This window comes from Prunus mume, linkage group LG5, assembly GCF_029339155.1.
Source record: "Prunus mume cultivar Tortuosa linkage group LG5, ASM2933915v1, whole genome shotgun sequence".
NCBI lineage: Eukaryota > Viridiplantae > Streptophyta > Magnoliopsida > Rosales > Rosaceae > Prunus > Prunus mume.
Genome location: NC_142702.1, coordinates 9,487,117 through 9,511,356, shown reverse-complemented (window position 1 = coordinate 9,511,356; position 24,240 = coordinate 9,487,117). Strand labels below are relative to the sequence as shown.

At 37.5% G+C, this 24,240-nt stretch overlaps 1 protein-coding gene across 2 annotated transcripts; it reads left to right on the top strand.

Moving 5' to 3' along the window:
• The first annotated feature begins 7,358 nt into the window (after window positions 1-7,358).
• LOC103331014 (uncharacterized) lies at window positions 7,359-12,557 on the top strand. 2 transcript variants are annotated; one of them, XM_016794391.2, is made up of 3 exons: window positions 7,359-8,119; window positions 11,881-12,071; window positions 12,237-12,557. In XM_016794391.2, the coding sequence occupies exons 1-2, from the start codon at window positions 7,576-7,578 to the stop codon at window positions 12,063-12,065; spliced, it is 729 nt and encodes a 242-aa protein (XP_016649877.2). In that variant the 5' UTR covers window positions 7,359-7,575; the 3' UTR covers window positions 12,066-12,071; window positions 12,237-12,557. The 2 variants fall into 2 exon arrangements, with proteins under 2 accessions (XP_016649877.2, XP_008231842.2); XM_008233620.3 differs by lacking the exon at window positions 12,237-12,557 and having other exon boundaries at window positions 11,881-12,184.
• The last annotated feature ends 11,683 nt before the right edge of the window (window positions 12,558-24,240 follow it).

Below are 24,240 nucleotides of genomic sequence, written 5' to 3'. Positions count from 1 at the left end.
TTGAGCCGTGATTTGGAGTTTTTCCGGCGGAACGTTATCACTTTAGGCACCACGCGTTGTCGGTGCGTGTGGCGGTGCGTGGGCAGCAGGGTGGGGACCATAATCAGTCCTAGAATAATCCCTTAGTCCTCATGAGTGCGTAGAATTTCGCGGATCTTAATTCGGATAACATTTGAACCCCAAACGGATCTCGCCTAGTGTGTAATTTCCGGGTTCAGCATGTTTGAGCCGTTGGATCGTAGTCATGTTCAGGTATGTTGACTCAGGAAATTCCAGAATCGTATAATAGTTGACGGATGGTAAAATGGAGTTCCATATATTTTAGAAACGTCTGCCCTAGAGCTAGGCTTATAGTAAACAAGTCCGGACCGAAAGGAGTTATCTAAATCCTGTTATGGGATGAGCAGATAGTTAGTTATAGGTTGTGGCCTGGATAGAAGCAGTGTCTCCGAGGCCTGCCAGTTTGCATATTAGGAATAGAGGAAAGAACTACGTGTGACTTGATCCTCGAGTAAGGGTGCGTAGGCAGACAGTTACAAGGTGCAGCCACGAGTTAGAGCCTTTGAGTTTGTGTATTCTGTTTTTGGCATTTTGGTCATTTGTGACCCATACCCACCAGGTGTCTATTATAAACAGGATTCGGCCCGGATTTCAAAGTGGAATTTAGGTCGGGTCCTTTCAACACAACTATTGGTGAAATGGTTCCAAGAGTTGTGCCATCTGCAATACTGTTTGCCCTTGAGTTCCTCTGACTTGGGCAACCTGTGAGGTGTCTCTATTACCTTATGCAGTAGCATCTCATCAAACAGAGCATCAACCTTGCTTAAATCGAAGGAATAAACTTTGTTCTGTGCTGGTTTGTTTGGAACAAACACTCTTGTAAATAATGGTGTCTTCTGGTCTTTTGGTGGCTTTGTCAGAGCCTTGCAACTGATGGGATGTTTTAATTTCGCCGCTTTCGCCACTTCAACTTCCCTTTCCTCCGAGCTTTCTATGCCTTCTTCTGACTTCACTTCGACCAGATGTATTCAAGAAGATGGGGTTTTGTAATATGTGCCTTTTGAGGAGTTCCTTTTCTGTTGTTCTTCCCTGAGCACTCCTCGTATTTAGATGCTTTGTCCTGCCAGTTCTGCTGTATCCAAACAGCATCCCATCAAACCTCTTCCTTAGAAAGATCTTAAGGGCGGTTTGAGCCATCTGGATGAAGTGTCTATCTTCCATAGGGATTCGGCATTTCATTTTGAGCTTTCTAAACCTGGTTATGAAGTCATGGGCACTCTCATTTTCACTCTGTTTGAGGGCAGCAAGATCACTGATGGTGACTTCTGGCTAAATCCTCAAATAAGAGTTATGGAAGACATTTTCCATGTGTTCCCGAGTTTGAACAGAATTGGCTGGTAAGCTAGTTTTTTAGGCCCAAAAAATCCATGACTTAGCCCAAATGAATTCTTGGCCCAGCGCAATACCTTATTGAGAAAAAACCCGACTTTGAGCACACAAAAGTCCGCCATGCACGAGTCACACTCCACACGCCATGCCAAATAAATAATCCATCATGCTAGGAATCGAGATTAAGATTATAAAAGGCATTATCTTTGCAAATCCATGCTAATTATCCCGTCAAGCATAATAATTAAAAGCATGTCAAGTGATATGCCATGTCAAGCGACATGTCATGCCAAGTAGGAAATCATTATTACACACCCAACCATACTACAAGCCTAAGTGGGCCCAAACCACTCGAATGCCCGGGGCTTGCTTGAGTGGGTTGTGGTATGGATGGTAATGAATCAACATGAGGCCCATTGATGGGCCGAGAAATGGAAAATCTCAAGTTGCTTGGGAGCCTCAGGACTCAAGCCCATTTCTTAGGCCCAAATATGTGGGTGAGCACAAGAGGGAAAAGAAATAGCCCAAATAGCCCCAAATAGCCTATTGACTCAACCAAAAAGCCCAATGTTTTACAAAAATAGCCCACTTGCTTAAGGAACCACCTTGGCCCATACAAAACTCCAAAATAAGCCACAAAAGCCTAGCCCTTTACTGGAAAAATAGAAGCCACGTAGAGAAGGTCTGCAGGTTCATTGAACAGAGCTGCTAGGAGGTTCCGGCACATGGGGGAGCAAGTTTCAAAGCCAAAACATTCAAGGAACCAAGGGGTATTAGCGTGTAAGATGCCAAAGAGAGGAACACCCTTCGAACCAGCATATATATATCCCAACTCCTTTCCCCATCAGACTTGGCCATGGAAAAAAAAAGAAGAAAGCAATAAAAGAGATGGCTGGGAATGGAAGTCTCCCATTGAGACAGCTGGGGGAAAAGGGGGCCTTGAGCTTCAAAAAAACTCTAATCTGGTGCAAATAGGGAGAAGGGATTTCATCAAAATGGGAAAATTCAAGGAAGGAGATGAGAGACAAGGGGAAAAGTTTGACCAAAATAGGTAGAAGCCATTAGGGTTTCTTGGGAAGTGATGGTTTCCAGCGGCTATAAAATGAAGCCTCTCCTACCTAACAAATCGAACCCAGATTCAGAGAGCAAGCTTTCTCTCTAACTTGCAAAAACCTAGTAATCTCGTGCACTATTCACCCTCTTCTCCCTTCTTCTCTTCTGGCAGACATGTAACATCCGCTGCAAGTTGCCAGAAGAACATTATTCCTTATTTCTCCCTTTTTTAGCCAAATCTCTTACAAACCTCTCCTTCCTCACCTTAACACTTCCCTTTTCTTTAAAGAAAGCCTAAAATTCATCTTAGTGCCAAACTCATGTTGATTTTGCTTCCATGCCACATGCCTCTCATGCTAAGCTCAAAAGTTTATCTGTAAGCATGCAAAAATTATCTGTAAGTTGCTATAGTTTTAGCTGGTGAAGGTAACCAAAATACTACCTAAGGCTCTGCTGCCCTTTCGAAGCATTTTTGGGGCTTAATTTTCGAACTCAGATAAATGAGACAATTTCATCAATCGCCCTTTACGGCAGACCCATTTATAGCGGAAGAAAAGTCCCCTACACTAGTATACCAGGTGAAGGCTTGTCCAAAGAGAGAATTTCCAAAAAGCCTTAGTTTTAGCAGAGGGTTATTTTATGCACTGGACAGAGAATCTACCTATATGCTCAACTGATTAAGCATGGGTGTCCTCTTCGTTGAACAAGGTGAAGTTTGGTACCTTAAAGCCCGGGGATAGAGGTATTTGATCAATATAAGCTAGATATGGCTTTCTATAGGTGGGCCTTTCACCTATTCTAACCTCAGGTTCCAACATCTCTCTTATCATCCTCTGTAGTGCTCCCATGTCATTCAAGGCATTGATAGGATGCGGATTTCGCCCCTGTTGGTCTGGCTGGTTGGGTTCAATTCTCTATTCCACTCTGTATGGTCTAGGTAAAACTTCCTCTCTATGTTCTTTCTCTTCTTCGAAATCTGGATGATTCCTCCAGTTTTCCCCCGGTCTGTTCATGTCATTGTTAGCAAAAGGGTTGATTCCCCCTTTACCTCTCCTGCCCCTTGCTAATGGAGGGAATTTATTGGGGGCCATCCTTCAAAGTCCTGTAGGGTAACACAGCTGGTTGCTCAGTGCAGAAGTGCCAAGGGTTGATCGCGTGGGACCATTGGTCGTGGAATATGTGGAGGTTCTAGCTAGTTCTAGGGGGCCTGAATTGGTGCATGGCCTTCTAGATTAACTGGAGCCTCGTGGTCTTGGACGGGAAGGGCTCTTCCCTTCTGTCCAGCTTGGATTTCTCCATGTCCTGGCATTCCAGCTATCTGTGCGATAAGAGGATTCTCTTGGTATGGCCATGCCAGTCCTGGTGGAGGTCCAAAAAGGAGATCTAGAGTATCCTGGCTCACGGTCTTTCCTGAATTGCCTCATGGTCCTTCCTAAAATACCTGTTGACTTGCCACTGCATCATGGCTGTCATGTTATTTAAAGTATCTGACTTCTTTGTGTTGTGGCCTCTTGCCAGAGCACAACCTCCTGTATTTGGTTTAACCTTCTAGAACCAGACTTGGAACGTCTACTCCTGGTACTGCCATGGGTTGAGTGCCTAGCATCACTTTCTTCTTATTCAAGTCCCTCTTGGAGAGCTGCTTGATCTCTTTCCATGGCACAGCATGGATTCTGGTTAGAACTTCCAATATTCATATACTAGAAGATTTTTCTAGGAGTATGTGTACTGAAAAGTCCCACTGGGCATGCAAAATTGTTCACCCGTTTTGATTTTGATCCTGTGAAGGTAGGATAAAGTTCCCCATTAGCTTGAAAACTATTAGTGGTCAACAAGTCAACTTTCTTTTGTGTATGAGCGTGCCACTGCTAGCAATAAAAACCCTAGCAGACTTCTTAAAAATAGATAATTTGTGCCCCAAGTTATTGATTTCCAAACTAGCAATTGTGAATTTGGGTGAGGAATATCTTTCAAGTAAGTTCTTTTCTTGTCTTAAACTGGTGAGAACTTCATAATTTTTCACAGTACAAAATGGGTAGTTCTGGCCAGAATAAACAAAAAGAAAGTAAACTGTTTTAGGTAGAACTGTCTGTTACAGGACTCAAAAACGAAATGACAACTCTGAAACAAGACAATGGGATGTTGGACTTCAATTTCTGCCTGGATAACTGCCTCTAAATTGGGCTGAATTGAATGTGTCTGTGCTGGATTGGATCATCAATGCCTTCAACTGATGAGTTTCAATTGGAAATCGATACCAACGTTTGAGTTTGGCAGAGCTTTGATTTATTTCAGGCCATGAAAGGCTTGCGGAAAGGGCAGAATTAAGGCCTCTTCAATCTGAAGAAAGCAAAAGTAGCTGGATTGATGATCACTGAGCTGGAGCTATGCTATGGTGCATATTCTGCTTCACTAAGGCTTTCTGTAAATTTGTTGAGATTTTCATATTTGTAAAAACCCGGACTCTACTTGACTTGGCTTTGTGCTGAACCAAATTTGTAACGAGAGAAATCTCGCTTTGTAAAACTGTTTCTCTGAGCTAAACTAGAAAAAACTTGAATTCTAGCTAACTTGTTTCGTGTGGCTCAATGAGCTTTGGTTGCTTCAATGTTTGAAGGTTTTTGAGATCAAATGGATCTTTTTGAGTTTGTCAATTGTAACTTTGAGAGTTTTTGTCTTGATTGCTTTTTTGGCTGTCCCTTGATCTATTCACATCCTCTCATATTTATAGAAAATGCTGGAGTGGAGTTTTTTAATCTTTAAATAATGGGCGGCAAATATTTTCAAAATATCTTTCTTTTTAAATGCCATAAAAAGGGGAAGTTATCTATTCTAGCAGAAAAGCTATCAACAGTCAGTTCTTATGGTGATCATTTCTCTGCTTTTCTTGAAAGAAAACCTAATCCCTTCTTACTCTTTAACTGCCCTTTGTAAGAATGCAATCTGTCATGATGGTTAGTTTGCTTTTCCTGATGAACAACTCCCTGCTCCCTATTTATCTCTTTAGAAAATGTAGTCTGCTTATCCCTTGGAAATGACACCGCTTCGTGCAGAATTTCTCTGTAAAGGGATTTTGATCTTTTGGCTGCAAAGATTCAAATAAGTCTTCCTTTTATACTTGCCTTCATTAACTCTCTGTCAACTCCTTTGTGATAGTTGAAATTTTTGACTTTTCAAAGTCAGGTAGTCACGTGGGGCTCTTCTGAAAAAATCATTTTTTGTAAGAAAAGATCTGCTGACTTGCTTTTGAGATCAAGTGGCAAGAATTCTTTAGAAGCTGAGCCTAATCAAATTTCTTAGAAGTTTATCGACCTGCTTGGTGACGAATTATTATTTAATTGGTATTTTGATTTATTTATTTATTTGTGTTTTTTAAACCTCTGCCACTCTTTGCAAAAGACATGGACCTCTAATGTTGATTTGGGCTGCTTTATGGAGTCAAGGCTCATCATTCTGTTTTTTTTTTCTTTCTGCTTTGTGGGCTTCTTTGTGAAAATGGGCTGCGTGGATTTCTTAGGCCCAAACAGTTTGTGGGTTGTGGGGTGGCTGGGGTTTGTGGATTGCGGTGTGGTTGGGGTTGCCGAGGGGTTGGGTTCGTGAGTTGCAGCAAGGCCGGGTTCATGGATTGTGGGGTGGTTGGGGTTGCAACAGGGTGGGTTCGTGAGTTGCGACGATGATGGTTGGAGATGGGGGTGGGGTTATGGCTAGGATGGTTCTGGGTTTGTTGCAGGCTAGGATGGTTACGGGTTCGAGAGAAAGTTCGGCCGTTGCAGTGGGATGTTTCTAGGTTCTAAGAGAGAGTTCAGGTTCGTTGCAGTGGGATAGTTCTGGGTTCACAGAGAGAGAGAGAGAGAGAGACAGAGATTTTTTAAAATGATTTTAAAATAATTTAAATAGTAAAATAATTTATTATTAATTTTTTGTCCTCGTGGAAGTCCACGTCGTTAAAAAATGGGTCCCACTTTTGACACATCAACATTTAACAAACTCACTAGCGGTTTAGGTAACGGAGGGGGGCAATTTGTAGGGTTTCTGAGAGTTTGGGTATGTACTTATAAATATTTCTAAAATTAGATATGAACTTAAAAATGACCCTATAGTTTAGGGGATTTTATGTAATTTGTACTTAAAAAAAAAGAAAGATGTTTTATTGGTCCTTTCTAGACCTGGCAAACGGGTCGTATTAACGGGTTTCGGTCGTGTTCGTGTCAACCCATTAAGTTAACGGGTTAACACGACACGATTAAGTTAACGGGTGACAAATACTAGACCCAAACACGATTCGCGAATATCCGATACGCACTGCTAACCCTAAGAATAAACCAAAAAAAAAAAAAAAAAACTATCACAGCTTCTCTACCTAACACACCTTCTGTCTTTTTTCCCTCAAACCCCAACCCTAATTTTTCTTCCCTCTTTCCCTCTTTATTTCAGTCTTCTCACCCCAAAATAGTATATCTCTCTCACACAGATATATTAAAAACTCAACAACTACATAAACTGAGGAAGAAAGAAAATTCAAAATTGACTGAGAGAACCAAAACCAACAACCTCCTTCTTGATCGGTGATGGATGGGCTGCCGAAGTCTATTGAGTGGAGAGAAGAAGAGCATAAGAGAATCTTGACCAAAAAAGAGCAAAGAAGCAAAGAAGCAAAGAAGAAGAGAATAAGAGAAGATCGGGAGGAAGAAGAAAAGGAAAAGGGTAAAGAGGAAAAAGACAAAAAAGAAAGAAGAAACAGACACAGAAAGAAGGAAACTAAAGAGGAAAAGGGGAAGAAGAAAAGAAAAGAAAAAATATTTTGCAAAAACTACCAAATTACCCTCCTTAACGGGTCGATGCGAATATTCGCGAATTGGCCGGCGGCCGTTAACGCGGATAATTAATTCGGCCCATTAACCCAACCCATTTCAACCCAAATACTGATAATTTCGTGCGAATTCGTGTCGTGTTAACGGGTCGTATGCAATATTGCCAGGTCTAGTCCTTTCCCAAACTGGGTTCATTCATTCTCTCTGAGGATCTTGGTGTGTGTTTCTTAATTTCTGATTTTCGTTTTCTGGGCTTTGACACAATTTCTTAAGAAAAAAAAACCAAGAAACAGTGTTGGGGTGAGTTTTGGGTAGAACAAAGATGGGTGTCGGCCTATCAGTTCTGATAGGGTTGAAAGCAGCAGTGCTCTTCTTCTTCTTCGCAAACCTGAGAAGGTTAGGTTTCACTCTGCTATCAATTCCATTTTTGTATGCCTCTTTGGTATCCATGTTGGTTTCCTTAGCTTCTCACCCAGCCATAGACCTTCCCATGCTGTTGGGCAAGAACCCAGATGGGAGTTTCCCAATTTGGTCAATCATTATGTTCAGCCCCTATTTGTATTTTGTCCGATTCTTCTCGGCATTGCGAAGATTGCTCAGTGGAGAGGCTCCTTATAGTGAAATCTGCGAGGGATTGTATGTCGGTGGATGGCCTTCTTCCCCTGATAAACTGCCACCAGATGACCCTGCCATTGTTGATTGCACCTGTGAGTTGCCAAGAAGGCCGGAGTTTTCAGGGCATTCTTATTTGTGTGTCCCGACATGGGACACTAGGGCTCCTCAGCCAGCCGCCATTGAATCCGCTGTCAAATGGGCTTGTCGAAAGAGGGACCAGAAAAGGCCTGTTTTGGTCCACTGTGCATACGGTATGCTGCAAAATGAGTTCATTTTTGTTAATATATCATGCTGATGATGAGAGCAACTTGTTGTTGCAATGCATATTTGATAATTCTAATTCATTCTGAGCTCTTCTTGCTTTAGATATATTATATAAGAAGTGTCTGGTATTTTGGTTTTAGATACCTATATAGTTCAGAAGGGGTATTTGTGTTGCAATGCACATATAAGTTGGCCTGAGAATTAAGCCCTGAGGACACTGTCTTATTGTTTCAGTCACCTTCATTCAGCCAAGAATTTCTTGCCTTCTGATCAACCGCTGCTCCTGCAAGATAAGGAACGGGAATAGTTTATGTACAAAGCTTTTTGAATTCCTTCACAACCTTCTCTTTTTGTGAGACAAATTACTCAACACCTCTTTCTCAATGGACTCTTAAGCTTCATTGAGCCCAACATCCCGACACTTAGGACAGCAGTCATCCACCAATATACCAAGGTTCTCATGTTTCATTCAAGTAGCTAAAACCTAAAATAATTAGGAATCTTATCTGACTCTAAGAGAGACATAGGAGGACAATAATTAGACATAGTTTTGAACAGGTTCTGACAATGTCTGATATAAACCCCATTGCATACCCATCTCCGTAACAACTCTTCCACCCTGTATCAATCATCACCGTACAACTCTTCCAGTTTCTCAGCCTTTGGACCTTCTGAACTTGGGTCCTGTGAATCCAAATTAATGATAGGCTAATCCATTGCCTAAAACCTTTCATTGTGCTTGCGGACACACCCTATTGTTCTCACTGCTAAAATGAATTCCATTAAAAGTATCCAGCCAGCACCTAAAACAATGAATGGCTCTCAGAAGCCTCAACAAGGAACTTCCACAACCCAGTTCTTTGAGTAGGCCAGGGCTATCATGTGCAACACAAAAAGCCAGTTCTTACCACTGCGGAAGCAGTGCTTGCTGTGACGACATGTTCATTAGTAGTCATGATCTTAGTAGATACTCTTCTGACTTCCCATAATATCCAAATACCTCTTGCAAAACCACTGGCATCCTTTGCTTGATCTTTGGGAAATTCCAACTTGTTGATCGTTGTACCAGTTTTATCCTTACTTATCCAAGTTTCAAAAATAGCAAACACCTCCATTTCATAGTACTTGATCACCTCTCTACCAGAGGCCAGGAGCATTTACTGCCTGCACAGCACCCTGCACATTCCTGCAAACTTTGTTCCTGAAGAAGAAAACAAAAACAAAGGAAAGCCAACAGGGTAAAGACAAGGAATCTTATGCTTCAATCATGGCATATTTCCTAGTGGGGCCCTCATAATCATAGTCCTCATTGTTTAGGTCCATATTAGTGTTGATTATCATGAGAAAAGAATGGCCCTGCGTCTTAACCTTCCAATTTGGTAAATTGTTTCTGTTGGTATCTTCTTCCACTGCCAAAGGACACAGCCCCTCACCCAAAACTATGTTTGATGGTTCGTGCCCTTTCCTAGCAATCTCTTCCTCCATAGAATTGGAAGGACATTCGTAGAGAACTTACCAGGGCTTTGTTTAATCATCTGAACTTTATTAGGCATATTATCCTGAACCCCCAGACTTCCTCTCCTCGACAGCTTTATCTGATATTCCTTAATTTCCATGGAAGGTTACTGAGGTTGGAAACTTGCACCTAATACAAAACATTTGTAACAGCATTGACAAAGTTTGTTGGTTTACCACTTTACCAAAAAGCTTAAGCTTCTATATTCTCCTCACATATAGGTCTGTCTCCACAGTCTGAGAACACTATGCGGACTCAAACTTATATAGGAACGATGCAATTGCAGGGATTCAGACTCAGGATCTCCTGCTCTCATACCACGATAAAGTTTCTAATTAGCACCCTTATTACTGTCGTTGAGCTAGAAGCCCTCTTCTTGCTCCTTGCTCCTTGCTCCCTCTGGTACCTCATTCTACCTATCCAAACTCAAGCCACTAAGTTTCCAACCTAAGCAACCTCCTTCTGTTACCTCTTTGTAATTATCTTTCCTTCTTTAATAAAATTATGTTTCTTTGCCCAAAGAAAGAAGAAAAAACTAAAAAAACTCTATCCTCCATTGTTTACCACTTCCTCACTTCCCTCCCCAAACCCGATGGCATTCTAATAGCGTAAGTTCCACCTCTGTACCAGCTATGTGAAATTTAAATTCCCTTGAACTGTTCATGCAACATAAAATGAAAATATTTATACAACAGAAGTGTTATAATCCGCCCCTGTTCAAAAAGAGGGTGAAATGATTCACACTGCTTTGGGTTCTCGATACATCTTTGAAATGCTCGGCACTATGAACTTATGTATTATCTTTTTTAAAAAAATGTAAAAAAGAAAACTTAAGGGGCATATCATATCGTATACTTTTTAAATTCTAATTTCCCTTGAAACTATTGTGACTGTCACTCTTTGAAGAGAGATACGACCTTGCCCAGTCATTTCTTTTCAGAAAAAATGTTGCCACAACTTTTGGTTCTGCAGTACATGATGCAGGGCAGCTGCTATAAGCTGCTGGTCAGCGACCCAAACATACCCAAAATACAGGGAATAGAAGGATAAAGCAATGAAATAGAAGAAGGAACAAAGATAATTGAGTTCTAGGGAAAACTCCCATTAGAAACTCTATAGACTTAAGTCTGAAATTATATTCATCAACAAAAACTGAATACAAGAGTCTCTTAATAGCCTATTTATACTAGAATACATAAAACCTAATTAACATAGGAAATTAAAAACCTAAACAGGAAATTAAGCCAAATCCTAGTTAGAATAGGAGAACAAAAGAAGAAACCAGAACCCTAGCCCAATTGACTAAAGGCCCAAGTACTTTTAAAGAGCCTTGTAGATGCTCCTGCATCAGTACATCTCACACACACACTTATTAAATGTAATTTTTGTACTCTTAAGCATGTAATTGTGAGTATAATGAATTGAATATACCCTGATATGGGCAGAGGACTATTCAAATTTTTAGCTTGTAAACACACTAACAAACACACGAACAGCTTTTTATTTTTTCAGCTTCTTGGTGAGGTCTTGTTTCATTAAGATATGGGTTATATAACCTGGTTATTCTAGTATAGTAATACTGGAAATGATGCAATTAGACTGAGATTTGAGAATGATTTGGCTAGAAAAACTCGAACAAGATGGAGCTTCCCAGATTTCTAGTATTTGGATCAGCCATTGCCAAACATGCTAAAGATGCCGAGGTTGGAGATTTGGGGTGATTTTGAGGGCTCTTCCCTACATATAATCCTTTAGACTGTAATCCCTAACTGTCTGGTTATAGAGTTTTTTGCAGTCAGGACGCTTCCATGTTCCCTAAGGAATCAATAAGAAAAAGAAATTCTGCAAACTGGATTGGTTTTTCTGGATTCCAATCAATCTAAATCCATTTCCCCCACATGAACTGAAATCATTTTGAATTTTTCTTGTCCATCCGTAACTAACAGTATCAAAACTGTCTTTTTATGTTCTTATAATATTTTATGCAAATGCTTTAAAGTTAATTGTTATATCTAAGTCCTTTGATTTAAATACACAAATCCAAATGGAACCCTAGTAAAATTTATGCAAACACCCATTCTCCAAGTGGTGGAGTTTGAAGATTCTTTTCTTGGAGAATCATTTATATTTCTCATAACAAATTCTTATGTGTTTGCTTTCTCTTAAACGATGTTTGATGGCTGATGGTAGTGAGTTGTAATTAGCAATTCTCTTTTATGTTGTCTGTTTTAGGTCATGGAAGAAGTGTGGCTGTAATGTGTGCACTATTAGTTGCTCTTGGGGTGGCAGAGGATTGGAAAAACGCTGAGAAATTAATTCGAGAAAAGCGTCCTTACATAAGGATGAATGCTCTACACCGCAGGGCTCTGGAAGAGTGGTCAAAACATCGGTTGTCTCCTTCTCAGAAGAATGGATAAACGAATGTAACTTCAGCCATTGAATCTATTTTAGTGCAAGAAAAAAAAACAGATTGATAAGACATAAGATGATTTCTTATTTTCTACGTATATAATTGCGCAATGATTGTTATTGTTTATCCCAGATTTCTGTTAGTCTTCTAACCCTCATCCTTTCCCTCGTTTGTTCAGTCCTGATTTCCTGGTCTGTTTGCATTGCTGCTGTCGTAAAAATTGATCATATGATGCACACCCATTTTGCTTCTCAGCTTCAGAAGAATTATTCATGGTCCCCTTGCTCCATTCTGTTGATGACCTCTCTCCTCTCGAACACAGAGATTGCCATTGAGCTTTTCGCTGCATAGTATTAAATTTCCAAATTATTGGAGATTTGTTTTTTTAAAGATTGGGGAGTTTATTTTTTATTTTATATAATGCTATATGTTGGCAATAGTAAAGAACTTGTAGCTCAATTTGTTAAGAATATTTACCTATGCACCCAAAGTCCAGGTTTGATTCTTCCCTCCCCTAATATATATATATATATATGTGTGTGTATATATATATATGTATATATATATATATATATATGTTGACGTTATACCACCTATTTTATCATGCTCTTTTTCAGGTTATTGGTTGATTTTTCGCAAAAATATCATTGATCCGATACTTTCCATCTATCCATTATAAGCATGTAAAATGGGTTGGGTCGGGCTGCCCTATCTAAATTTCGGGCCAATATGTCCCCCCTATCACATGGGTCCTATTATTAAAAAGAAAAAATTCGGCAATAGTGATATGCTATTCTCAGTAGCCTTTTGGCGTATGAGAAATCAGACTGGTGAGATTAGCACCAAAAGCAAAGTTTGGGTGGTATGTAAATAGCTAAATTCTTTAATTTTTTTTCATTTGTCATATTTAATAATTAAATTTGTTATCAATATTTTATTTGCATTAAAAAAATAAAAGCTCCATGTCTTCCATGCCATCAATTAACAGATGGGAGTTTCACTAAAACACCCAAAATGAGGGTTGAAATTATAAAAAAACCCAAGCACTATTTAAACATATAAACACACCCAAAACCCATCATTATACACACTCAAAACCCATTTATAAACACACCCAAAAAGTTGACTTTATGGTTGATTTTGAGTGTGTTTCTATGTTTAAATAGTGTTTGGGTTTTTTTTATAAATACATGTCTAGGATTGAGTTTATTTATAAATTTGTATTAACAGATTCCCTCGTCTTCAACCTCAGGGAAGAACCACATTTTAATATTTTTTTTAAATACGAGTACTTAATTGTTGAAATTGAAAATATGTACACTTACACTTACTACTTTGCCACATACGATTACATTCCTTTTGTAGTAGGTTGACTAGAAATTATTATTATTTTGTTCCCATATTACCCTTTTGGTTGAAAACGAGAAAGAATTGCTTATGACTATAATGATTTTGTATAATTCATTGTTTGTTTCTTTTTTTAGTTTTTCCATTCAATTAATTGCATTCATGATCAAATTAATAGCATTCTATGATCGTTTTGAATTAAGAGGAGGCCTACATAAAGTTGTCCCTTTTTTTTTCTTTAACCCAAAAAACTCGTTGGCCTTTTATTGGCTTTGGGTTATTAAGATTGTAACCTGTACACAAGGTACATTATTTTGGTGTCAATTAATTTTGTTTGTTTGTTTTCTTCTTTGATAATACAATTCCTCACTCATATGCTAACATTGTTTTTATTTGTTATTAGGTTTGATTTATTTTATTTTTTTCCGTTGAGTTCACTTTTCCTTTTCATGTTTTTCTTGCTTGAAGTTCATACGGTCTAATGTTCTTTCCCACCTTTACCAATGCAATTAACCACTAACATAGGCTGTTATAGCTTTCTTCCCCACATCATTTTGGATTCGCTTATTTCTGCATGGACAATTATCTTCTAATTTTCGTCATTTTCCCTATGTCTTTGTTGTTGCCTTCATTATGGCTTGTTGGTTGTAATGATGAAATATCGCATACCACCTGTTCATCATGTAAATTGAAAATTGTTGATGCTCAAAAATGGTTCGGCATTTTTTAGCCCAACTTAGTGATAAGGTGAGATGAATGATGGGTGAAGGGGAAGACCTTCAACAAGTGTGTGAGGATTGGGGCAAGCGATAAATATACAGAAGACAAGATATACATAGTTCACCCTTAATGAATGGGCTACGTCCACGGAGAAGTATATTCTCATTCTCATAATAATGTGTATTTACATTTGTACAACGGGTTGGGCCCCAAATATTAAGAGAAGAAGGGAGAAACCCATGACTAAAGATAAAGCCCAGCCCAGAGATCCATTCCTAAGTGGAGAGTGGTCTCCTTTTATAGATGAGGGAGGCTTCTACAATGAGGAGTTAAAGTGAGGAGGTTATTTGAGGAGACCGATCCGACCGTCAAAACATTTAAAATATTTAAGTTCCATAATTTCTTTACATTTGTTGATGGTGATATTTGACCTCCTCAAATAACCTCCTCACTTTAAACCCTCGTTATAGCCTTTCCGTAGATGAGGGGAGTCTACACATCTTGTAATATTCCAATGTGAGACTCTTCGCTTTGCTCAGATTTGCTTATAGTTACTTGGTCAGATATGATATAAACAAAAATAATACCTATATGTCAGATACATTATCTCATATTACTTAATAGTCACGTATATTATTTCATATTTTCCTAATAATTAGGTATATTATTCTATACTTATCTACTAATGAGATACATAATCTCATATATACCTAGTAACTAGGTATATATATAGTATTGCTCACATCAGGATGATTGGATTTTAATTAAAGTGCAAACATCAAAGCTGGCATCTAACGGTACAACATATTTCTTATATTATTAAACGCTTATCTTTTGATATACCCCCTGAAAGTGTATTCAAGTCTCATTTTGCTCCCTAAAACACATTTTGTCTCTCTTTACCCTATATTTCACACAAACTTGTCTCATTTTACCCCTTTTTTTATTATAAAAATTTAATTAAAAATTGAAATTGAAATTTTAAAACTTAAAATCCATAAAAGAATTGTAAAGAAAATTAATATTTTGGAAAAAATAAGATTAAAACAAAACAAAAATTTGCCACTCCCATTGCCACTAGGTGCCTCTCTTTTGATTCTTTGTCCCTTTTTTAAAAAAAAAAATTTTATTATTATTATTTATTTAATTTTTTTTTTGTAATTTTGAGTTCTAAGCTATTTTTCCCTTTCTTCAATACAAGGAATCATTTTTCTCAAAATAACACAAAAAATAAAAACAAAATCTTGATTTTCTCTAAGCTAGAAATACGGTAGTTAGGTCAATTTTTACTAAAATTTTGATTTTTAGGGATTCGTCTCCCTTTACTTCTAAGGAAAATGAGACTTGACTAAGATTTTTAGGAGCGGAGAGAGAGAGAGAGAGAGAGAGAGAGAGAGAGAGAGAGGCATAGAGTGGGCAGGGAATGCGAGGCTGAGGTTTGGGTTGTGGGTAACATAGAAAGAGAGAAGTGGAGGATGGGGCCAGAGAAGGAGGGGTAGGAGGAGACAGATGGGGAGGTGGAGGGGTAGGGGTAAGGATGTAGTTTTTGTTTTGTTTTAATCTTATTTTTTTTCTAAAATATTAATTTTGTTTACAATTTTTTATTTATGAATTTTAAGTTTTAAAATTGAAATTGAAATTTTTAATTAATATTTTAGGAAAAAGGGGTGAAGTGAGACAAGTTTGTGTGAAATTTAGGGTAAAATGAGACGAAATGAATTTCAGGGGGCAAAGTGAGATTGAAATCCACTTTCGGGAGTATAACAAAAAATAAGCCTTAAACTAATAACTTTTACTGATGCCCCTTCAAAACCATGGACACAAAAGTTAGACTTTAATGAATAAAAAATAATTTAATAGTTTCTTGTATTTGCGATACCATCTTTCTGACATTTTTTTCTTTCTCCAAAATCATTCTCCGGCCATGAAATTGGGACACCACACTTTTGCTTTTGAGTCAAAACCCATGGGAATAATCACGGGACGCATGAATCCTTCAGTTGTTTTTTTGTTTTTTCACATAACCAAGCAAGACATTTCATCTTTAGTTTAGCCTTTACCTCGAACTGTTCATGGATGGCATGATGAGTTTTCTTAGAGTATCCACAATGGTAAGGTGTATATGGAGGTGTATGTCAAATAATACATTTGGTTGCCGGAATGTCCTGCAATGGGGAGGTATATACGGTTGTAAATGTACATCACATTCATGAGATGGGAAAAAGATGCAAACGTACATTTAATTTTAGGGAGATTCACTAAAATACCCAATATAGGAGCCCAAATTATTATTATTATTATTATTATTATTTTAAAACCTTATATGAAATGGACTTTAGAAATACACCCAAAGCTCATTTACAATATAACAAAAAGGCTTATAACTTCTTTTAAATTACAAAACTGCCATTGATTTCTTAAAACAAACCCAACCCAAAAACCTCATAAAAAAAGCCCAAAACACTCAATGGGGGCATCAAAGTAATTTAATAATTAAAATTAAATTCAATAGGGCCAGCTGTTATTTTTTAGGTTTGTTTGTAGAAATTAAATGGTGCAGGGTTTATTTATAGTTTTAGTGCTAAGAATGGATATATGAATAAATATCTCTTAATTTTATACCCAGCCAAGTGGGTCTCGTAGCAGAAAAGCCAAGAGAGAGGAGAGAGGAAATCTACCTAAAAGATGGGGAAATTATTAAAATGATGGGTCTAGGGCGTGGTTGAGATTTATTAATACAGGGAAGTTATTAAAAATGATGCAAATGTACTAAGTTATTCTCCAAAAACTCTCTAATGTATGGCCAGATTTCATTCAAATTGAAATATGAAACTAACAACTACACTAATTAATGGTGAAGAATAAATTCATATCAAAGCCGATGGTTCAGATTAATTTTATTTACATCATATTGAATGAAATTATATCTTATCAGAATTTATAAAAATTTACATTGATTTGTTTAGAAAAAATAATTAAACCCAACACACAAAAAATTAACACAAAAAATTAACATAAAAAAATTGAATACAAAAAATGAATTAATATTTTACATCTTTCAATATGCATCTCCTGGAGGTGTAAAGGAGATGTAAACGTGGCTTTACACCTCTGAATTTACACCTCCCCATTGTAGATGCTCTTACCATGTTTTAGAAGGAGATTGATATATTTTTCAAAGAGAGAGAAAGAATGAAGAAAAAGAAAGTTAGAAAGATGGAGTAGAAGATATTAAATTATTTTCTTATTCATGAAAGTCCAACTTTTGCACTGCCCGTAGTTTTAAGAGCACTTCCACTGCTGCAGTGACTTTGACCTTTGACTTTCACATTGACTTTTACCAAGTCACAAAATCATTCATTCTCTTTCCCAATCAATTCCTTTTCGATGTGTGATCTTATAGGTTTTAATTAGTGAGGCAGTGGGTATGAATGATTCACTCTGAATCAAGTGTGAATTCTATCCCTCCATACAATTCTCCTTATTGGTGCAGGCTAATTATAATTAGTCCTTACAAGGCTTCCACAAGCCATGAGTGACACCTAGCAGTATGTCATGGCTACCCAAGCTAAAAAGAATTCATTTAGAGAACCTAGTCAGTTTGTGATTTCAATGCAATTCGATCACTCTAATTCAATACTCTATGTCATATTCTCGGGATCTGGTAAACTTTTGTCAAAATCCCTAATATGACATCTATAGATTATATGATTCAATTTGATGAAATTGCAAACGTTCTTGTTTCAATTTCCATCCGATACTTTGGCCAAAGATTCACGAATCATATCTTTGTAGTATTCTCTCTTCTTACTAAGAGCAGAGATTCCTTGTCGTACATTCACCTGTCTTTATGTACATGCTGAGAATCCTGAGGAACACCTTTAAGTCACATTATTTTGATATGACTGTATGATGCGAGAAACAACATATATACAAGACAACTGTGATGTCTCAGGTCTAAGGTTTAACTTGCATTATCATAACTTAGAATTCTTTGTTTGACATTTGTGAGTAAGACTTCCATACAAGAATTCCAAAGTTGATTGAGTTCAGTGGACTCCATCTTCTATAGAGCACCTACGCATCTGTCTCAGTGTCTCTATATGAATGACTTGAGACTAGTCATCCTCCCAATGGAGCAGACATAATGTGTACCAGTCTTTACGGGTCACCATTGTCCAATTGGTGATCCTATGACTATGAACATTTTAGGATACGATATTTATATGTATGGAAAGGTCTCGTGCATCTAAGTTCTTTAGACCACTTTCCATTTATATCTTAATCTATGGACTTGTTATTTTGTGTACGTTATGTATCTAAAGCAACGTTCTTGCCCCTTTGATTATTATATATATATAAATATTATTTCCTTAGAATTATCCATTTTTATATTAGCTTCTAAGGCATATATCTAGCATTGCTCCTAATGGCTCGTTTTCTCTGTGGTAAGGGGCATAAACTGACAGGACCCGACCCAAATTCTACTTTGGAATCTAAGCCCCTGTGTGTGTTCGATATGCAGGTACCGGGCACACTTGACCAAAATGCCCATCTAACTCAGTCTCAAAATTCTTTTTCAAGCTTGACTTCTGCCGGAAATTCGACAGAGTCTCTCCTGTAAATTGCTCGTTTCCCAATAACTTTCCACCTATAAATATACAACTATCATTGAAAAACAATTCCCAATCGTTCAACATGCAACAGATGAATTACTTGAATGGCCTCAAGCCTCCATAAATCAAATAAAACATTCCACCCTCTGAAACTGAACTCAACCCTTAGAATAATGTAAATACTTAATCAGTTTCCAATAAAACCCAACTGAACAAATTTTCAACAATTGATCCTGTGGCTGCACCTAGTAACTCTAGGTTGTTTACGTACCCTTACAAAGGGATCAAGCCATATATAGTTCTTTCAATAAAACTTATAAGTAATTCCAATTCATCCGTTGAAACTCAATCAAGGGCTATTGATGTTAGAATAATCTTTCATTTATCCCACGTGCATAATAAATATATATACACACACACACACACACACACATATATATATATATATAATTAACATATTACTTATCAGTAGGAAAATGATAAAATTAATAAAATAGCATTGACCTCGTGAAACCTTAATGTAAATACCAACAATTTAAAATAAAATATGCTTCCCTCTTTCACATGTAAAAACAGTTTCATCACTTATGAACACATAAATACCAAGGTAAGATCATTGGAGGCTTTTCATATCTGCAAAATAGAAAAAGCGATGACGTATAACATAATTCGCAACAGCACTATTTGTTTCTGTGATGTTGTAGTTGATAATATGCATCAGTATAGGAGATATCACTAATGCTATAATATCTCTTTAGCCTTCTCCCTTTTAAAATCACTGATGTTGTTTTAGGTTTAGATGTCAGAAGTCAACGTTTTTTTGGCACACGGAAATCATTTACACATCGGATTTTACCAAATATCCAATGCTATAACTATAAAAAGGTCATGGATAACATTCGTTGCCTATTACATAGTAATAGGCAACATGCTTGGATACTACGGTATTTATAGGTAATAAGCAACGGATTTTATCCATTGCTAAAGGCCTTTTTTGGCATAGTGGACCTTTTCGTCCAAAGTTTGCTTGAGATTTGATTTCAACTTTGTCAGTGAGTCGAGGATCAAACTCTCAACCCCAACCTTGATTCTTAGTCAGAAGAGGAAAATCCTCATATGGTTGCAATTCGGCCACCCATTCCACCTACTCCTCTAGAGGAAAATGAGATTGGTAGAGAATACAAGAGTGAGAAAGATGTGGACGAAATGACCTTAAAATTGAATATTTACGTTATTATCGAGAACTTGACATTGGTCGAAGACACCCAAGAGGATGAAACTCAAAAGGTGGTTAATGTTGAGGATGGAAATATTGCCCAACCCAAAGCAACCATCATAGGATGGAATGACCTATAATCTAGTGAAAGAGAAGGTCGAAGCACGACCCAAGGTGCAATCATGGTAGACATGAGTGTAGGAGAAAAGCTCGACATTATGAGACCACAATTACTAATGGTCAAGTTTATTGAGCCTCGGTCAAAGACAAAGATTGGCCAACCAAGTGGACTTGGGGGGCATGAAGGGTCGGCCAAACAAATCTCCTCTAATTTGACCAAACTCATCACCTAGACGTACAAGAAAAACATAAATACGGTCTTTTTGTATCTCAGCCTGTCAAATCTTAACATCGTCAAGGCAATTCATGTTGATTGGATGGCAACGGTTTAGTTTCAACCAAACGCTCTTGAGCTTAGCAAAGTAGGATGCAATATCACGACCTCCTTGAGCAATATAGGTTGCTTTACACTATAATTCATAAATCTGCAACTCATCATACGGGTCATATTACATCTGGGCTGTACTTTCCTAGACATCTTTACCTGTTGGTAGATCTAAGAACAATTCTACCAAATCAGGTTACATGGTTTTTATCAACCATCCTTTAAAAATGGAGTCATCAATACACCACAAATCAAAGCCCGGAGCGTCTTCCTCCACTTGAGCCACCTTCCCTATCAGATAACCTCTTTTTCTCTGGCCTGACACATGAAGCAACATCATCTTCGACCAAGTGTTATAGTTCTTTCCATTCAACCATATCGTGAATGGGGCAGCGGAAGTATCATTGCAAACTGTAACAATTAGTTACGCCATGTCAAGATTTTTGTGGGTTTCTGAAGCACTGGATTTTGCGGCTGCAATGGGGTTGTCTAGGGTATCTTCAAAAGCCACAGAGGAGAGAGAGAAAAAGTTTGGATGGTTGGTGTTGTAGGAATCTTTTGCCGCACTAGGTTTGTGACGACAAGGGCTTAACCGTTGTTTTACGGCAGTTCGGTTTTTTTTTTCTTTTTGTAGTTAGCACCAGAGGATGCTGATGGGTAAGGTTTGTATTTTTGTTTGAGAGACCGTGATTAACCGGCAATGATACCAACTCAAACTAAACACAGGATTGAATAATTGTGATTGATATTATATTCCTCCAAGAGGAGGATATATATAGAACCACAAGTTGACTTTTCCTACTAGGAAAAGTAATTAGCTAATTACAAGGAATCCTAACTAGGTAATTATTCTAATTAGGTAAGGTGAATTACAGCAGGAAATCAGGGATCACGTGATCCTTGAATTATGGCTTATGCCAACAAGATGATCCAACAGCAAGAGCTGCATGCGAGTCTTTAAGATTCCTCAAGTTCCCTAGGAATTACAATAAATGCAAGGAAAACAGAGATGCCTTACTAGAAATTCATGGTCATACCAATATTACTATTAAAAATGGAGCATTATACAGTTTATTCATTTGCACTGATGCTCCATACCCAAGTAACCTCACCTGACCTAGAAACTCCACACCCCTTTGCCCCTTGTCCATTGCACCTACACCACACACTCTCACATGCAAAAACACACACACACACACAAAAGGTCATTAGGAAGCAATACCATCACTATAAAAATAAATAAAAAATAAAAAATGGCAACAGTCACCATTATTTGGTGACATTTGGTGACATTTGCTGGGGTGACTAAAGGCTTTAGTCACCAAAAGACCTTTTTTGGTGATGAGAACATTTGGTGACACTTTTTTTTGTAGTGCATGTTGAAGAGTGAGAGAGAAAATGGGATGAGAGAAAATTCAATGGACAATTTTAGCGTAGGTTTTCTACTACTGTTGTGTTGAAGAACATGGGAGGATGGGAAACATATAGAGAATGGATGTTCCATCTTCTAAAAGAATTTAAACTAATTGTGACACAGTTGAGCGTTTCTATCCAATTGCTACATAGACACAACACAACACAATGTCTCTCAGAGGCGGCCCTCGAGTTCAGGGAAAAGAAGAAATATTTTCCTGGGCTAAGGAGGAATGCTTTTCCAGCTCAAGGGAAAAGTACCGCGCCAACTTTCTTTTCTATGTCCTCCCTCCAACTTCAAAACAAAGAAAATTATTTTCCCCCACCCCAACATTCCTTCCCCTACAACACAAAGGGTAAATAATTTAACTAGGCATTTAGAATGCGTCTAACAAGCAATTGGCAACGCTAGCTGAAAACCATGGAGTTGGGGTACCTCCATCATGTGTGTCCAGGAACATATTTCCTGCAAAAGCATGACATTTGAAGGGATAGCAGATTGTCAAAAGGCAGAGTATATGAAAGGAAAGAGCAGGTCAAACCTTAGCATAAATCGTATTGAATGATCTTGCAATTTCTAGGAAAGATGCGAAATGTGCACACACCTCTGCATAATCCTCATCTGGGTTGTATGCATATGCTATATGCAATAGTGCATAATCAGAGCAAGAAAAAGAAGGAATATAATCAACAGCACAACTTTTTTTGGGGGGGAGGGGGGGTTAGTTGATATAAATAAAATGTACATTGAGTTGCTATTGAGTTCATATAAGGAATTAATCAAATTGTTAAGTGTATGCATTTTGAGTTTTTCTTTTGGCTTCCCTTGACAATATTGTAATAGGACATACATTCTAATCACCCAAGCTCAAGTTTAGATTAAGAATAGTTTCTCTAAATGTTCTTATATGGCTGCTATCTTATTGAAGATCAATCATATTGGCAAAGGTAATTTGTGCATTGCATCATGTTGTATTCATTAGATTTCTTAAGATTATGACTAGTCATCTTGTTTTTGTATGACTAGTCATCCTTTGCATTAGTAGGATTTCCAGCTTACTGTTTCCAGCTGGATCCTAACAAACCTTTTTGTCCTATTCTGCAAATTTTCTCAGTTGCCATGTGTACTTTTCTGACCTATGAATTTTTGGGTAAAAGCCAAATGATTCCTCATTTGGCAGCTGTCAAATTTGAGGTAAGGTTTTGAAAAGGTTTTTCCTATCCTTTTGCTATCTCTCCTTCCTCAAGAGAAAACCACCATTGTCATCTATGAGTTTTCTAAATTGATTTTTCGAAAACTACTTTTGAAATATGAAATATGCATCTAGACATTCTCATATACATCTAGGTCAGATTCAAGATTAGTTTATTCAAGAGTATGGTTTCTTGAAGAAATTGGTCATTTCATTGAATCCAAATTTTGGTTTCTGTCTAAGTTTGAGCTGGTTAGCTAATGCCATAGGATAAAAGAGCCGAAGAAGGAGTTGTCATTGCCATGAAGGACTAAGCTGCTAGTTTTGTTAAGTTGGAGAAGAAGATTGCACAAAAGAGGTACAGCTTATCTTCCTAAATAGATCTAGGATTTCTTGACCTTACTTGTGTTTCTTTGTAAGAATCTTCTTTGCTTATGCATTTATGGGTTTGTCACTACAAGAAAAACACCATTTAGAGACGGCTAAAAAGTGTCAGGAAACATAATACTTGACGGCTCAGAAAACGTCAACAATGCCACTGTCAGGAAAGGGGTACCCAATTTATTGATGCCTTTAAACTGTCCAGTAATCATTCTGCTTGATGGCTTTTAACCGTCAACTAATCGTTCTCCTTGACAGCTTTTAACCGTCAAGTAATCTCTCTTTTCTTGACAGAGTTTAGCCGTCAAGAAACAAAATACTAATAATGAAAAAAAAAAAATTAAATAAGCCTTCTTGATGAAAAAGAATGGAAATTGTATATTCGATGTAATAATATATTACAATTATTACAACATTCAAGTTGTCTATAAATATTATTACAATTACTATATGAATTAAAATTAAATTAAACATACTAAAAATTACAAGGTATCTAGTAATAAAGTCTCAATTATAACGAATTTGGTCCTTGTAATGCCCATTACCAGCCTAGCACTTCCTTCACGGTTGGAGCCACCCAAATCATACCAATCTAAGAAAACATGAATTTATGGATTAAAGAGTTATCAAGACAAAATCAAATGACTAAATGAATTTGATGAACAACCTATTTAAAATTAGTTGTCCTTTGCCTCAGACATGCTGTACACAATAAGAAAGAAGACAACCCATATTACCTTGATCAACATATATCACATGAAAATTGCGTCTTCCTCCTCTTCATATATCAATTGACTAAAATATAATTTAAAATACAAATAAATATTCACACGCTTACCCAACAAAAAAAC